We start from the raw sequence: 18,108 nt of genomic DNA on the forward strand, positions 1-18,108 counted from the left end.
CCGATGCACCAGAGGGCTGTGCTGCCATTCAGAGAGACCTGGACAGGCTGGAGAGGTGGGTGGAGAGGAACCTCATGAAGTTCAACAAAGGCAAGTGCAGGGTCCTGCACCTGGGGAGGAATAACCCCCGGCACCAGCACAGGTTGGGGGTTGACCTGCTGGAAAGCAGCTCTGCGGAGAAGGACCTGGGAGTGCTGGTGGACACCAAGTTAAGCATGAGGCAGCAAGGTGCCCTTGTGGCCAAGAAGGCCAATGGTATCCTGGGCTGCATCAGGAAGAGTGTTGCCAGCAGGTCGAGGGAGGTGATTCTCCCTCTCTACTCAGCCCTGGTGAGGCCCCATCTGGAGTACTGTGTCCAGTTCTGGGCTCCCCAGTACAAGAGGGATGTGGCACTACTGGAGCAAGTCCAGCGAAGGGCTACAAAGATGATTAGGGGACTGGAGCATCTCTCTTATGAGGAAAGGCTGAGAGAGCTGGGCCTGTTTAGCCTGGAGAAGAGAAGACTGAGAGGGGATCTTATCAACGTGTACAAGTATCTGAAGGGAGGGTGTTGAGAGGATGGCGCCAGACTATTTTCAGTGGTGCCAAGCGACAGGACGCGAGGCAATGGGCACAAACTGAAACACAGATGTTTCCATCTGAACATGAGGAAAAACTTTTTCACTGTGAGGGTGACAGAGCACTGGAACAGGTTGCCCAGAGAGATTGTGGAGTCTCCTTCTCTGGAGATGTTCAAAACCTGCCTGGACGCAATCCTGTGCAACATGCTCTAGGTGACCCTGCTTGAGCAGGGGGGTTGGACTAGATGATCTCCAGAGGTCCCTTCCAACCTCAGCGATTCTGTGATTCTGTGATTCTGTGATTCATAAACATTTTACCATCAATCAATATCATGCACAAAGCACTGCTCAGAGGATCAAGCTACTTCCAGCTTTTCTCTACTATTAAACAGAAAATGCAACAGACACAGGGAGCTTTGATTTTTTATGAGTGGGCTTTTACAATCCAAATCTGGCTTTTGAGGCATGAGTCTAAAACAGATAGAAACTAGAGGCCATTTGAGAGTGCACTTGGGAGTGCATTTGCATGTGCATATGGAAAGAGATTGTGGAAACCTACAATGCAATCTGTATTCCTTGGTCTCATGGAAAAGTTCTTGTCTTCTTAGATCAAATCCATTCTCTCTGCTTCTTGGATGTAGGACTCTCCAATGGCATAATAATAGAGTAGGATGGAAAAGGACTGTTGTCTCTGAGTTTTATTTCTGAGTTTTGTTTTCTGGTATAAGTCCCTGGCTCTTGTGACCTCTCAAATTGCTTTAGTGATAATAAACTCCCCAGCTTACCAGCAGCAATGAACAGCAGAGTTACAGATTAGAAGGAGTAAAACTCCACTGAACTTGTCCTAAAGAAGCATTGGAGTCGCCTTCAAAAGAGATTTTAGTTGGTTGCCCTGATGGATGCTGCATCTAAAAAGTAGACAGCCATTGTGTGAAGAGTATGGAAGTGCTTGTGACTAAGAGAATGGTACGTTTTATTACTTTCTCTCCTTCCCTTGCCCATGGAAATCTGTGATCAAGTATGCTTGGTTATTTCAACTTTGGAGTGCTTAGCAATGGGGTGTAGTGTGATGTTATAGGTTGTTATTAACTCACTGAACAAAAGATAGCAACCTGTTAAAATTTGCTTGAAGAGTCACAATAGCTGAGCAACAGACCTGACAGGTTCTGCTATTTGCCTCCAAATGCTATCCAGCATGACTCCAGCATGACTTTTATGACTTTCATAAAAAGCTGAGACCTGTCATTGGTATTGGCAAACTGATTGTATGGTGACCAGTTCTCTGGCTCTTGATCAGTTTTACAGGCATGCCTGCCTTTGGTTGAGGCATCTAACAGTTATCTAAAAATTTCAACATCTACTCTTAAGATATTTGTCTAGGTTCCTTCTGCGGTCAGAAAAATACAAGGGGAGGCCTTGGGGCAAATCCATTTACAGGTGACTGTGCTGGCTAGGGTACATGAGGTGAGCTGTCTCTCACTGTTGACTACTGGGGATACCCAGAAGGCACATATGCAAAGGTGCTTGTAGATGGCCAGTGTTGGATGAGGTATATGCCACCCTAATCTCCTTCCTGAAAACACCCCTTACAACCATCCTACCCCATGCTGAGTGTGAGACGATGGAGCAGGTGGAGTCTGACACCTTGCCATTTATTGGAGCCCATTGCCTGACCAGCCCCTGCAGCCAGGGGGATCAGAGGCTCCTGGTGTGTGGCCACTCCTCCAGCACCCAGTTGCTAGTGGATGCTAATGGGCAGGCTGTGTGCAGAGACGGAGCGGGGGGGCAGGGAGAGGAGGAGGTGGCTTCCTCCTGACGCCATTTCCGAAGGGCTGGGATATATAAATGAGCCAGTTGCTGCAGTGCCCCATCTGGGATCTTCAGCCAAGGCACTGGCGTAGACACACACGGTGCTGGTCTCCCCCGGCGCCTCTCTTGGAACTCTCCACGTCAGGGACAGACTCACCGTCTGCCCCTGCCTCCCTCCCTCCGCCCCGACACCACCATGAGTCGCCCGGGACTGCTCGCCCTCCTGTTCCTGGCCGTGCCGAGTAAGTGGGGCTGGGGCTGGTGTCCGTCCCCCCCTAAAACCCTCCGGGACTGCTCAGCACCGCGGACAGCGCCGGCCCGCTCAGCGCCGAACCCGCGGCGGCCGTTTCAGCACCGCGGACAGCGCCAGCCGCAAGGTCACGGCCTGAGAGCCGCAACGGTCCCCGGCGCCGGGGCCACCCGCCCGGCCACTGCCCGCCGCGGGATCTGCCCCTTGCCTTGCCCTGCCTTCCCTTCCCTTCCCTTCCCTTCCCTTCCCTTCCCTTCCCTTCCCTTCCCTTCCCAAGGGGTACATGGAGCCCACATCCAGGTACTGCCCCCAGGGACCATTTCCATCAGGGCTGGACACCCCTCTTCTCTGTTCTCATTTTATCAGGGAGGGTTTTTTCTGCTTGTATCCCAGAGGAGGCCAAATAATAAGATCTTTCATTTTGCCCTCCCTACATTTTACAGCCATCTCCCTTCCAGTGACAAACGGCATGAATAAAGGGGACACTAAGGTAAGGAGGAGCTGGTGGTGAATGCAGGGGGGAGGGGGGGAAGTTGAGGGATGTGGTGTTTAGCCTCCACTGTCTGGCCTGGCTCTTGGCTGCTCCTACTGAAATACCCCGTAGGAAGTGACAGCTGAGGGGGGGGATTTGCAAGAGATTTCCCTAAAGCAGGATCTGTCCTCTGCCTCTCCCTCCCTGCCAGGATTTACCCTTTATGCATCCATTGCTGTGCACCTGGTTAGGAGTGAAGTCCCTCAGAAAGTTCCCAGAGGTGCTAAACAAGCTTGTTTGGAGCATAGGGAGACTGGGGATGGAGGTTGGGTATAACCCTCTCTAGTCCTCCTACTTTCAGCTTTTCTAAGCTTCCCACAGGAGGTGAGTCAGTTGGGATAGAGGGAGGAAATGTGATTCAGGAATGGGAATTGCTGGAAATGTGTGTGTTTTGGGATATGTGTCTTATTTAAACATGCATGTTCCTGAAAAATAGACAACTGGCTACTCTCGGGTTACTAATTTGCTCTCAGCTATCACTCATCCTGTCTCAAAAGATTTTCGCAGTGCGTGACTTGGCTGACCTCTCCAGCCTTCTACTATAGGCTTCTGTGTATACGTCTCTATATATCTCTGACATTCAAAGCTGCACTTCAAAAGTGTGTGCACTCCCAACTCTTTTTTGGCAACTGAAAGATTGGATAAGTGCATTTGTGTGTGTTGATCTGTGACAGAAATGCCTTTCTGATAGTATAATGCCTATAGCCTTTCAGATGCATCAATCTCTCCAGTGCCAAATTAAGACTTCTACAGAAATTACTGTACAGAAAGCAAACACCAGTCCTCTACTCTCTGCTTCTTGAACCTCTTTGTTGCCTGAAAATTTCTAACCACAAAAGGCTTTTCCCCAGGCAGCAGTAGAGGAGGGCACATTCATGTCAATCTCAGCACAGGCTCCATTGTACGCTGTGTCTCTGCTCATTGCTACCTACAGGGTAAGTGCCTTGAGAAAGGCCCCCCTATCTCTGTCAGACACACTTGGGCCTGCAGAGCTGTTGCTCTGCTGAAACTTTAGCCTGCTTAACCCTGCTGGGGGCTGAGCTGTGAGTGGTCAGGCAGTGTGACAGCACTGGGCGGCTGCTTCAGGCTGTGGTGAGGCCTGTGCCTGGTTCGCTCACTGAGAATTGGGGCTAAGGGCACCTGCCCCTTCAAATCGGCTGTGCCAGTGGAATGCTCTTTGGGCACCTGCTGGGAAAATCCATTAAGCTCACAACTTTCCTTGTGAGATCTGTTCCCCAAAATGCGTAATCTGCAAAACATGGCACTTCTCAGCAAGACACATTCAGCTTTTGTGGAAGCTGGTGTAACGCTATGGAAATCCTTCCACCAAGGCTGGATCTTTCCCAGGCCTGTTTCCCATCTGGGTCCTGCACTGGTCTTGTGCAGAGCAAAAACAGGGCACACCTTCCTTTTGAATGTTGTTGGAGCTATAAGGAGCCCTTAGGGCTTTTCCACCTTCACCCTCCTCTGAGACACAGAGCATTTCAGTGAAGGAACTCCTGGTTCCCTGGGACAGATCAGGGCAGAGAGCTCATCACATGGGTATGGCACTGAGCACTGCAGCTCTCCCTGCCCACCATGCTGCTCTAGACACTTCCTGTGCCCCCAGCATTTGTGGATGGCTCAGGGCATTGGAACGAGAAGTCAGTACGTGCAGGCTGTTCTTAGGCAGCTAAATAGGTTTTTCCTAACACCAAGGGCTTGCCATGGGAAGCCTAACCACAACCAAAGCATTTAAAACCTCACTGGTATACACCCACTATTGTGCTCAAAGGACACTATTTCCCATTTGTCAGCCTAGATTTCAGAAGGGCCTGGCATGGTGGAGCTCAAACATGCTGAAGTATATCCTTGTAAGGACGTGATCCTTTAGAGATTTCTTTTCTGTGTAAGGACAGTCTGACCAGCTCTTAATGATCCAGTTACATGCTCACACTTAGATGATAGCTATGGCAAGATTCCAGTCTGAATTTCTGCACTGGCTTGATTACATTCATTTTGGAGTGTATTTCCTTCATTTCCTGGTTTAGGTTGCTGTTTCATGACCTTGTGAAGCCTCACTCTGCAATATTTACTTTTATAAAAAGTCAAGGAGAGTGTGGTTGGAACTGCACTATTCATTTCATTAACAGTTGCAAAGTTCCTCCATAGAGCTGACCATACTTCTGTAGTGATTGATGCGTTTCTCTGTGTATGGACAAAGATCCTAAACAATGTTAGAGTTTTTAAAAATGCTTGTCTAGAGTGTTTCTTTGTACCAGATTCTTATTTCTCATGCTGAGAAAGTGCTTACTTCTGAGGCTGCATTGACTGCTCCTGCAATAAGGGGTTCCAGAGCTTGGGAAAAGTGGAAGGGAAGTATCAGAATCTGCGTTTTGTTCTCTTTAGTGGGTGAGAGGTACTCTAAGTTATCTAAAATCAATTTTTGTGGATTGTTCATGGTATAGAAGAATGATATCAGGGTAATTTCTCTGCTTTCATGTTGTTAGATCTTTCCTTTAATATTTTTAATCCAGTAGGCAATCCCCTCAAAATGCATAAATAGCTAAGAGGAAATAATACTTAATCATTTTAGAGCTGTAATCTGCAAAAGCAATCGCTGAAAGGAATTCTCTCCTTACACAGGGTGAAAAATTGCCCATTCTAACTGATGACTGAATATATCCAATTGCCTGAACGAGCAACACTGTAGGTGGCCAGAAACTGCTGACTTGTGTTCAATTTCTACTGCAGCTGCAGTGTTCTGCTCTCCCAAGAATGGCACCTTGTGAGAGGTCAGGACTCTTAGGGCTACCTGCAGAAATCATCAGAAGAAAACAGTTCACTCAGTGAATTTTTTGCCTCCCAAAGCTTAATTGCATTTTTCATTTATTTAGCTTTGCTTTTTCAACAGGCACTTCTGAGCCCTGAATGCTTTACAGGCTGCTCTATAAATAATGATCCTTTTGAACCGGGCAGACAGATTCCTGCACTATTAACCAGTGCCAGACTGCAAAAAATGCTGCTTTCTCTCACCTGTGTGACCATTTGGGTCTATCATGACCACACAGCAGAGGTCTTGCTGGTGTGTCTTTGTGTGAAGAAGATGCCTTCACCTTGCCTTTGAGCCTGTGACTTTGATTCTCCTTCCACATCTGTATAGCACTGGGCAAGGGATATGGTTGCATGGGCAAAGAATTAGGCCTGTAATCTCAGTGCAGGGTGACAAACTGGATAACAAAATGGAGCCAGGTCTTCTCATTTTACATGAGGAAAAGAACTGCTGGAAAGGGCAGGCCTAGAGTTCATTGAGTCTGAGAAGCTGACTCAGGCAGTAGCAGATTCTTCGAAGGGAAGTTTAGGAATTTCTTCACTTTCAAATAACCTGCCTTTATGTACAGCTCTTTTGGTGTATAATAGATGGCTTAAACACTTAAGCACAAGGTTTAATACTTGTCCAGAATGTCCTTGCTTAGGGCTTGAGAGCAGTATTTCTCAACCGTGTTTGAAAGTATGATCTACCTCTCCTCACCCAACATACCTGGCTGCAGTCTATCTAGGGTGCTCACCTTAGGTCTCAAATAGCCGGCAGGATTTCAAGGTCACCTTTTTAAGAGCTATAGTCACTTGTTGCTCTCTACAGCCTCCTACCGAGCCCTTTTATCAGCTGTAAGTTGAGAAACGTTGCCTTAAAAGAGGATGATTTTGAGTTTCGTGAAGTATCTTCTGTTTCTGTGCTAGGTGACACACAGAACCAAACATTCGATTCTAGCTCGACCAAAAAAGGAAGAGGACCTGTGCCAACATATTCTTCATTTTAGCCTTGGTAACAAATAGATTTAAGAAAAAAAGAAAAATTTTTAATCTGTATCTTTGTCTCCTTCTAGGTGATGAAGTGCATTGTAGAGGTCATCTCTGATACTTTATCCAAGCCAAACCCCCTGCCAATCAGCGAGGAATGCCTAGAAACCCTCAGAGGAGGTACAGAGGAGAGGGTCTTTCAGATTTAATGCTGGGTTTCAGTGAGAGCAGGTCTGGCAGGGACACAAGCTGGGGCTGAGCCTGCCCTGCTGTGCCCAGTCTGATGCATGCTCTGGCCCCTGAAAGGGCTCCCTGCCACAGTCACCTTCCTCAGGGCCACCTCACCAGGCTGTACCAGGCCCAAGAAGCAGGGATGGAGCTGCAGGCAGGCCTGCGCTGCTGACTCCGCAGCTGTGGGAGACACTGGTGACGTGAAGCTGCCTGGTCTTCATGGGAGCTTTTGTGCTCTTAACTGCAGTTAAGAGACATGGCAGCAAATCATCCCAGTGGAGAGAGAAAAGAGTAAAAAAAAAAGGGGCAAGTGGAGTTTGGGGTTCTTCTATGTTTTTTTAACCAAGTCTCCCCTGTTGCAGATGAACGAATCATTTCTATCCTTCGACACCAAAATTTACTGAAGGAGCTTCAGGAAATTGCTGTTCAAGGTATAGTTTCAATACAGTTTTTTGGGAAGAGGGGGGGGTTAGTCTATTGTGGCCCCGTGCACCTTTTTCCCTCCTTTAATTTCACATTAGTTTGGGGCCATACAAATGTGCCCTAGGGAATGTACATAAACTGAGAATCTTACTCTAGATCCAGGATTGCCAGTAGAGATGCTGGGGGAGTGGAGGAATTTTGCTTATAATAATTCCAATCCATATCCAATGATTTAAATGACCTTCAGTGTAACTTGTTAGCTGTGTAGAGTTTTTCTAGAGAGTATATGCACTTTGGAGTGGGAGAACCCTAAAGGGAAACACTGTAGCTTAATTCAATAAATAACCACCAGCTCTTGAACTAGAATAAAAGACAAGAAAACCTTCACTGTTTGAGTCACTGGAGTCTAGCACTAGATATTGGTGGGGCAGAAGTGAACAGTCACTGAGCATGGAGTGGGATTTGCACCCACAAGCCCCCAAGTTAAAGCTTCCTTGAGCTGATGGGGATTTTCCTGTTGACTTCCTTGGGTCAAGTGCAAGTTCCTTTGCTCTGGAGATGTGTGGGCTATTGACTGCAAGATAGTGGGAGCAGCAGTGGTTAGGAGCTGTGCCAAGGATGCAGAAGGGGGAAAAGGGGCTGTCCTCAGGAGCCCAGATCTCCAAAGCTTGTTAGTGGTTCCCAGGTGAGGCTAGTTCAAAGCTGGTGCAGGTCCTTCTGCCCTGCATGGTCAGCAGGGGCTGCAGCGTGACTCTTTGCAGGCTGCAAACAGAGCAGCTGCAGCTCTTCCTACTTCCTTCCCCCTTGGGAGTCCCCAGCTGGTGGCTTTCCCTTGTCAGGGCATCACTGTGCCCTGCTCCCACGTGGCATGGCAGCCAGGATGGCTCAGAGACAGTGCCACCAGAGTGCCTTCAGAGCAGAGATGCCTTGGAGGCAACAGGGAGAGGGAGAGGGAAAATGGAGGAGGTACAGTTTAGGAAAGAAGTAACAGCTCTGTGTAGGTCCCAAAGCAAAAGCTGGCCACTGCCCAAGTCCCACTGGTGTCAGGGGCAGCAGGGCAATAATCCCGGAACAGCTCCATGGATACTCCGACAATCCAGAATAGAAAAACGGGGGTCCATACCCTGGGATCCCATTGGCCAGGCACTCTGAGGGAGGTAAGGGGGAGCTCTCAGCTAAAATTAATCAGACATGCTGTGCCACATGTGTCAGTGAAGTCTATGTGAAGGGACCTATTTAAGTTTAATAAAGGTGCAACTTGCTCACCTCTTTCCTTGCCTTGAGCTTATCACACCATCCTGCCCTAGGGTAACATGATCTCTGATCGGTAGATCAGAGTGATTGTCTTGTAGTCTAAAAGAAAAGCAAAATTCCCAGATGTTTTCCTTGGTTTCCTCTATGCTGGCTGCAGCTGAGCTAAGTCAGACTGGGAAAGCCCACACACCATTCATCTCTGTTCTTTGTAGGGCTAGAGAGGACCAGGCTGGCAATGCTGGCTCTCTCCTTTGAATTAAGATGTAGAAGCCAGGTGTGAGTTGGGTTAGAAAGTGCATTCTTGCCCTTGGTTTCTGGAAACCTTGGTTTCCAGCTCCCTTTGGGATAGGGCTGCCTGGGGCGAGCTGGTTGCCAGGGCAGCTACAGCAGGGGCCCTGAGCTCTGATCTGGAGCTTGTGGTGCCATCGGCCTCAGACTCTGCAGTCCCCCTTCCTTCATTTGTCATCTCCTCTAGACAACAATTTCTCCAGATTGCTGCTTTTGTTGTGCTGGAGCCATAATCCTGGGTAGGGTTTGGGGCCCCTAGACCCTGGATTATCCACAGGGTGGGAATGAGTGCTGTTTCTCCTTCCTGAAGAGAGGAGGAGCCCACACTTCCGTGGGGAGTGAGCAAGAAAGCAGCACAGCTCTGCGAGAAGGACCCTGACCACCAGGGCAGGAATGCACACAGGCTCTGATCACTCACCTCAACAGAGATATGTGGGTAGCATCTGGAAGGCTGCTGTTCAGCATCTCTTATTCCCTAGCTCTCCATTAATATTACCTTTTTCCTAGCCACCCTGTTTGTCTATTTAGAGATCTTTTTCTTTCCTAAAAATGATGTTTTTGACAGTGGCATCATTATTCCAGTTGATTCATATATTCTCTAATCTCACTTTTCCTTCCAGTTACCCATTAACAGATTTGTACATTGTAGAAAATATACATTTAATTAAAAAGGACACAGAACTATTTTCCCGTCTCCACTTTCTAAAGCAGCAGGGAATGTGGCTTTCTCCTCATTACTTGACACAGGTGCCAATGAGAGGACTCAGCAACAGAAGAAAAACAGTGGCTTCGAAGATGAACTTTCTGAAGTCCTTGAAAGTCAGAATGACAAGAACAAGCAAAGAGGTCAGTGTCAGCCTAACCCCCAGAAAATCCAAGTCTGGCTGTAAACAAGGATGTTCTTTCTAACAGCCTTGATATGTCCATCTGCTTTTCATTTAGACCTTTCTTTTGATGCTGTTGCTGACACACACTAGCAACCTTGTGTTCGCTTTGGTCTTATTTACCAGCTTAAAAAGCATGTAATTTCTGAGCTATAGCAACTGGTGATGTCCAAGTTACAAAACTGATATGGATCTTCCACCCTGCTGCCAACACCATCACTCATTTTTAATGTTTAAAATGAGTCACAGCTAGGGAAATCCTCTACTGAAATATCTGATGATATACCCAAAAGCAACTGGGGTCTGCTCCTACCACCCTTGTTTCCAGGCTTCCAAGACATTAGGTTATGGGTCTCTGAAGTGAAATTGGAGCTTGGGATCACACACACACACGCAAAATACATGCATCCTAAAAAGATCACATTCAGCTGTGATTTCCCCTTGCCATCACATTTCTGCTGCCAGGCTAGAGACAGGCAGTATTGTTGTTATAACAGAAAGGAGAGTTCAGCCTGTTCCCTGGTTCAGTCTGTTCCCTTTTCCATGTCAGGAAGAGATGATGGCACAGTGGGATGAGACAGTTTCTAGCACAGCAACAGCATCCCCGGCAGAGGGGCATCCTAGCAGGCTCTGGCTCTGGGTGAAGGTAGCTTGTGCATATTAGCTGAGCTAAAGCACCGCACACAGCACCGTGACTTCAGCCCAAAGTTGCCTGACACCAATGAGGAACAATATTCCCCATGGGTACAGCTGCCACAGCAGCCAATGTAGGAAAAAGCAAGAGGCAAGGACAGGTAGCTTCTCTTCATCTGGCTCCATCTCTCCCTCCCGATGGGGTCAGTCAAGCCCCTGGCCTCTTACTCCCATGGCTGCGGACAAAGCATGGGCACGGCATCCCTCCAGGCCCAGAGGCAGCCATGTGGCACCATGCAAGGTGTTTCTCCCTGGGCAGCACTTGGCCAGGCCAGCGCACTGACATGGCTCTGCCAGGGATTTGCAATCTCAAGCAACGCCCTGCCCTCAGCTCAGTGTGTCGTCTCACCCAACCTGCTCCCCAGTCCTGCTGCAGTCTGCTGTCTCTTCTTCATTCTGCCTGTTTTTTGCTCCTTTCCCACTGCTCTTTGCCTCCCTCCCCCTGGCTGTTTCTTTTTCAAAGTGATTTCAATGACTAATTATGTTAAAAGAGTTCACCCTCTGTGATGAACAAGAGCAAATATGCAGACTCCATTAAGCTCTTGGTAATTACCACTCACTAGCTGTTTAGTAAAAACAGAGCTGGCCCCACCTCCCTCTGGCTCTCCTAGAAATAATGCTTGGCTCCCTTTTCAAAATGTTGTGAGAATTAACGATGTGATGTTAGTGCAGTACTCCAAGCACATAGAGAGCATATAAGTGCCATACCTAAATCCTTCTACTTTATATGTGATCTGGTTTCATGTGGAGAAAGAGTGTGTTACTGGCACCTAGGTAGATGGCAATGCAGATTCTGCTTCAGCAAAGCACTTCAGCATATGTTTTTAACTTCAACCTTGTACATCTATCCAGGAGGGTAGACATCAGCTGGCACACTGACTTGCCTAAATGCAAGCATATGTTTAAGTGACTTGATAAAAGAGAGGAACAGATCCATGGGTGGGTTAAGCAGTGCTGAGTGGGGCTGGGGCTGAAGCTGAGTAAGAAACACAAAGGCTTCCCTGTTTGTGCAATGAGCTCTGAGGAGAGGTGTTGGTTCTTGCTCCTCACTCTGCAGATGAGGCACAGGAGCGCCCTGAAGAGGAGCAGCCCACGGTGTCCCTGGCTGAGCTAGAAGCAGAGAAAATCCAGCAAAATGAGAGAGAAGATTCAAGAGAGGAGGGAAAAAACAGCCTGGAGGAGAGGGAGCCCAGGCCACGGGGCCACCCTGGCGAGAAGAGGGATCATGAGGAAGTGGACAGCAATGAGATTGGGGGTGCAGAGGATGCCCAGAGGGAAGAGGCTTTGGACAATCACATCAGTGAAGACCTCGGCAAGGAAGAGCAGAAGCAGCGAGAGGAGGAAGAGGAGCAGCCCAGAGGCACTGGTGACAGCCTAGAGCTCAAGGAGGAGAGAGAGCAGGCATCCAGACAGGGCCAGGAGGAGAGCAAGGAGGAGGCAGGGGGGCGTACGGAGTGGGAGGACGAGGAAGGAGATGCTCCTGTGGAGGAGGACCCTACCGAAGCAGAGAGGTCACCTGATTTGGCTGAGGAGGACGTGGAGGCTGAGGTGATGCAAAGAGACGACAGTACGTATCTCAGATGACTGCACTGATACCTACGCAGCGGTGAGCCAAGAGCCCTTAGACAGACTAATAAGAGGCTTTAAAGACTAAAAATTCAAATAGGTGCCAACAGGGTTACAAAAATGCTCCCACTGTCAGTCACCCAGACTCCAGCCCCCCCAACCTCCCTCAAGCACCCATCCGTGTAGGCACATACACACCCGGATAACACAGGCCCTGCAGTTGCCTCGCTTTCTGCTCTCCAGTTCCAGTTTTCATAGCACTCTGGGATGACTCCTTTCTGCTTCTTGAACTTCCTAGGCGTTTTTTGACTGCTGCCCCTAGTGTCTGTTACTGACATAAGCGTGGTTATTTCCAAAATCTTGGCAATATGTCACATCCTGCCGTAAGTCAGGAACTCCACTTTGAATCACATTAGCTTCCTCTGTAACGAAGAACTAAGGCTTGGTTCAAAGGTGGCATCTAATCATGTTAAAGCTTGTTCTCACTGTTGTGTTTGATGCTTTTTCAGATAATGAAGAAGCTTTGGGATTTGGCAAAGATGGGCGGAGCTCAGAGGAGGAGGAAGAACAACCCCACAGACTGAAAGGAGGAAGGCATCACCTGGAGGATGAAGGGATGCAAGAGGAGGAGGATGCCTTCCAGCCCAGGGATGTCAAAAGTGAGGAAATGGAGGAGGAATCTTCCAGGGAATGGGAAGACTCCAAGAGATGGAATAAAATGGATGAGCTGGCCAAGCAGCTGACGTCAAAGAAGCGCATGGAGGAAAATGACAGTGGGGAAAACCCAGATAGGTCCATGAAAATGGCGTTCAGGTCCCACAAGTATGACTTTGGTAGTCCAGAGGAAGACGTGAGAAGATCATGGAAGCGTCACTCAAAGGAGGACAGCAGTGAAGGAGGCTTCCCGCTTGCTGCCATGCCCGAAGAAAAGAAGGATGAGGAAGGCAGCGCTAACAGAAGAACAGAGGTTGGTGAACATAGACTTAACAATAAACCCTGTCCAGTTATTCCTAGGGAATCCGGACTATGCTTGGAGACATAGAATTGTACCTCACTGTTATGCAGCCGCCATCATTACTTTATTGTGACATTAAGGAGATGCCCTGTGACCTTTTAGGTGTTCAGACTTAGATATTATTGAGGTTGGCACCTATGTTTATGCTTTTGTTGTTTTTCTTGTTTTAGTAGCTCCTGCAAAAACATTCTCCTTCTGAAAGAGTTTTAAAAAATGTGTCAGGACCTCCCAGCTGGCCTGTGCTGGACACAGTAACCAGAGCTGCAACAGTAGCCCCTGGGGGAGGTTCTTGTGTCCTAAAGTCCATTCAAGTCAAAGGAAAGACTTGCCCTGGCTCAGGTATGGAGTGAGTAGTGTTACATCTCCTATGCAGGCAAATCAGAGGTATAGGAGTAGGCAAGAAAGCTGGAGCATTGGAGTGGAAATGGTTTAAAGGGGCATGAATGTATCTAAGCCACACTTCCAAAATCAAAGACATAGTTCCCTAACACCTCAAGGCATGCTATGAGGTAACTCATCGTGTCCCTTTACAGCCAGCTAAGCTGGTGTAGCTGTATTTGTTATCAGACTCACCAACTGTGTGACTGTCCAGGCCTTGCATGGAGCTAGAGCATCTCACAGATGTGTTTTGGATGACAGTCACGGGGGTTACCTGACTATCTGTGTGGCCACCTAAGAGTAGAAATGGCTTCAGACTTTGCTGATGAGGCACAGCTCCAGGCAGTGACATTTATTTGATCCTGGCTGGGATAGAGAAGTGGGCCGGACAGACAGAGCTGGGGCTGGTCTCTGCAGGTGTTTGTTCTGGGGCAAGCCACACTCAGCTGCCCAAGAGCAGGCCGAGGCAGCGGGTGAGCTGAGCTGGAGTGTGTGGCAACTGCCTTGCCTCCAGAATGCCCTTTGGCTGGATTATGCACTGAAATATAGCCCAAAGGGCAACGATCACATAGCTCATCAGCATCCTCAGCCCATCTCTAGTTCATGGTTCAAAGCAAAGTCAAAAGTGTCTCTTGTCTGTCCATGGCAGCAGCTCCAAGCAGGGAGGCAGCAAGCACCTGCTGAAGGTGTGGGCAAGTTGTGAAGTTTGCCTGCTCAAGCTACTTCCTTGCCATCCTCTGATCCTGTCCCAGATTTCTTCCCCAAAAAGGCTCTTTCCCCACTCATCCTTATCACGCCTGCAGAAGAGCCAAGAGGGAGTTACGTGGCACAGACGGCAACGAGCACCTGCCCCAGCCGCCCCCAGGAGAATCGGGCTGCAGAGCAGAGATGTCTCAAACACCTCTGTGCGTGCTTGTGCGGGGGAGAGCTGGCAAGGAACATGCCTGTTGCTGTGCCACCCAACCTGGTCTCCTCCTCCTCCTCCCTCCGCTTCTATTTAGGGCCTTGCCCATGTGTTTTTGTCTTGGTTTGTCGATCCTGAGCCCTGAGGCAGGCTGGCGCACAAATACCAGCCGGGCTGTGGTCAATCAGAGGTAGTGATCAGGCAAGAACCTCTGTTGTGTAACTCCGGGTGGCTGCAATTTGGCATGTCACAGGCGGAGCCAGCCACTTGCCTCCTGAGCCGCAAACCAGCGTGGTGAGGTGCTGGTGGACACAGAGTGAGAGATGAGCCTCTACTCCTCCCCATAACCCCAGGCAGCAAAACAGCCACCGCCTGCATGGCTTAAACTGCAGCAGCTGGCTCAGCCTGAGAAACGGAGAGAGGTTGTTGAACCTCTAAAATTGCTGTGTTTACAGTAGCAACCAGACTTTTTTTTCTTTTAACTAGCTCAGGGCTTCTGGGAGATGGGGAGGAGGCCTTAGCAGCTGCCCCTGGGCGCCAGGCAATGAGGGAAGGGCAGTCACAGCCTCCAGCCCCGCGGGAAGAGCAGCTCCGCGTAGCAGCTCCTCACTTCCCGGCAGCAAAACTTGGCTTGTTTGTCCCGCCAGGGTGCTGCTGCGGCAGGGAGATTTTTGGGTGGCTGAGCTGAGGGCCTGGCGAGGGGAAAGGTTATTTTTTATTTTTTGTAGCTCAGAAACAAGAAAAAGGACTTTTTCTATGTACGTTATGTTTTTTTCAAGCCAGCAAGGAAAGAGGCTTTTGGTGCCGACAGGCCTAAGTCTGATCCTGCAGAGCTGTTGGTGTGCTGTAGCCAAGCACATAATACGCAGTGAGTCTGAGACAGGACAGCTGTGACTGCTGGGCAAGGAGAGCCTGGCAGTGAGAGACGGGTTGTGGTGCTAGACTGGCGCTCGGGCAAAGCCACATGGTGATGATGACTCAATTTCCTTGGAGGCGCTAAGTAAAATAGCCTCAGGCGACAGCCAGAGAGATGCGAGAGCCACTTCAGAAAGGTCGCTGCGTGATGAGCAACATGATCTTTTAAACTGATCGCTTCCTCAGTTGCTATTTTTCCCAGTGGAGAAGCCTCTTTTCCGTAGCCTTGCTCCACACCGGAGCAGCGCAAGGAGAGGCCACGTGGGTGCCACGGCCCCTCCACCAGAGCAGGACGCGTGCTGCATTCAATGCATGCACCAGGCACTGACGTCAGTCCCGGTCCCAGCCCCAGCGAGTGACCCCGCTCCGATCTGACAGTGCACCAAAGCACAGCTCTTTGCAGCGCGTTGGTCGCAAGCGAACAGAAAAGACTTCAAGGAGGGAGCAGGACATTTATATAGCTTCCAGCTGCATTCGGACACAGCCTGGGAAGGGTGAGCTGCCCCCAGAGCCAGCGCACCTGAGGGGCGCTGCAGAGTGCAGGCAGGGGCTCATGCACTCGCCTAAATACCGATGTGCAGAGCCAGGGCCCTTCCTGGAGTCCAGCCACCAGTCCAGAAAGACACGAGTCTCCCACGACGGTGCATCGCCTCTGCCTGTCCTTGTGCAGCTGGCAGGGACACCCTGGGGTGGCTCAGATGCACTTGTTGCCGTTGCTAGGGCAGTAGCAGGGTTTCTGAGAGCAGCATCTGCTCAGGAGGTGGCACTGGGTGATCTTGCAGTGCTTTATTGCTCAGGAATAAGCACAGACTCCTTTGAGCATTCTTTGAGACTACAGTTAACTGCCAGGGTGAGACAAGCAGAGATCATGTAGAGGAATATTAAAAATATCTGTCTTGTTTTCATGTTTTCTGCAAAACACACCTCTAAATTTAAAGAGCTTAAATTCCCGTGCAGCAGCAGTGATGTCTCCAGGTGTGGAGGGCTGTTCCTTGTGTCCCCTGCCACCGGTCTGTGGACATCCCCGGTTCCCTACATAGCAGGCACGTGAGGCGCTGCACACCAGGCGCTGGGGGTCTGCAGCGTGCCTTAGCCAAATGTTTTAGACTCGGGGGGAAAGGGAGAGAGAAACTTGGTGGAAGGCTTTCCAAGCTAGACCACTTTTAGTGGTAGCTAAGAATAACTTCCCACACGGGAACTGGGGTGAGGGTTTTAGTTATGTTTCTTGCAAAAAGCCTTACCATCAGCTGCAGTGATTTAATGCTCAGTGCCCTAAGAGCAGGACCAACTAATGCTTGTCGAGAGACAGTCCCTGTCCCACAGGGGCTCAAAACCAAAGTGGACCCAAGGGACAGGGTGAGACCCATCTGTGCTCACGCTATCGCCAGCAGCCAGCCTGGTGCGAGGTTTCCATAGCTCCCTCCACCTCCAAACCAGCTGTGGGACTCACTCCTGTTTGGCTCAAGGGCTGGCTGGGCTGACCCGCATCTCGGTGGCTTTCGTTGCAGGACCAAGAGCTGGAGAGCCTGGCTGCCATTGAAGCAGAGCTGGAGAAAGTCGCTCACAAGCTGCATGAACTGAGACGGGGCTGAAGGCTCCCCAGCTCTCCGTGTGCGCAAAAGCCAGAGCTGCACTCACCCCTTCATGCCGCATTTTCATTTACTAATTTAAAACAGATGCCGATGGAGCAGAAGCATCTTGTCTAGGAAGCCCATCTCCCCAGAGCCAGGCCTGCTGTCCTCGCAATAGTGTCGTGCCCATCTCTGCTTCTTTGATTTCCTGCTCCTCTGTCCGCTACGGATTCCCACCTGTACCTTTGGATGATTGTAGCTGAGAAGTGTGACTTACACATGTATTTTCTCTTTTTCTCTCTCTCTCTTTTTTTTTTTTTTTAAGACAAGACAGCTTTCTAGAATGTTTTCCTTCCACCGGTAGTTTCACTGGATAAAATTGCAATAACTTGTTATCTTTTGATTAAAAGCTGAGAACTCTGATTGTAATATATTCTATATAAAAAAATTTATCTAAGGAAAAATAAAACTGCAGTGGGTTCCTTCCCTTATTTTTCCAGCTTTAGTCTCAATCATTTGCACACTATAAGATATATACAGTCTCAGGCAGTACAGTCTCAGAAGAGGGAAATGGAGGTCTATCATTATCATAACGCATTTTCATGGAGTTTCCCTCCTTATGCGCACTGTCAACAGCATTAAACGCTAATCTCCCAAATTAAGGACACCTCCACAAGGCCCAGAGTGTGACTGGGCCGTCATTGCCAATTCAGAAAACACAGTCATGCTCAGTAACCAAACCCCCTTAGTACGGACAAGCAGGCCTATTGCTATATTGTACAGCCCAGCTGCAAAGCCCGACATCCCATTTATCTCCATAAGTCATGGATCAAGTCCATAATTCATAGACTATCACCAGGTTAGCCAGAGAGAAAGCAGTTTAGAAGTTTATGCATTGGCATAAAGAAGTTTACGCAAAGCAGGTGCTGGCTGCAGTGGAGCTGGGACCAACGTTGCCTGGCAAAACTGAGCCTGGCCACAGAGCTGGTTTTAACCAAGCGGTGGGAAAGCTGCCTTGGAAGCAGGTGCCTCGATTCACTTGCAACTAGTACAGA

General features: G+C 49.2%; 1 protein-coding gene across 1 annotated transcript; it reads left to right on the forward strand.

Moving 5' to 3' along the window:
- Positions 1-2,458: 2,458 nt before the first annotated feature.
- Positions 2,459-17,377, forward strand: CHGA (chromogranin A). Its single transcript, XM_067295621.1, has 8 exons — positions 2,459-2,611; positions 3,063-3,109; positions 7,018-7,111; positions 7,525-7,593; positions 9,875-9,973; positions 11,762-12,271; positions 12,780-13,237; positions 16,991-17,377. The coding sequence occupies exons 1-8, from the start codon at positions 2,566-2,568 to the stop codon at positions 17,072-17,074; spliced, it is 1,407 nt and encodes a 468-aa protein (XP_067151722.1). The 5' UTR covers positions 2,459-2,565; the 3' UTR covers positions 17,075-17,377.
- The last annotated feature ends 731 nt before the right edge of the window (positions 17,378-18,108 follow it).

The sequence above is a fragment of the Apteryx mantelli genome, chromosome 4 (assembly GCF_036417845.1).
Source record: "Apteryx mantelli isolate bAptMan1 chromosome 4, bAptMan1.hap1, whole genome shotgun sequence".
NCBI classification, from domain to species: domain Eukaryota; kingdom Metazoa; phylum Chordata; class Aves; order Apterygiformes; family Apterygidae; genus Apteryx; species Apteryx mantelli.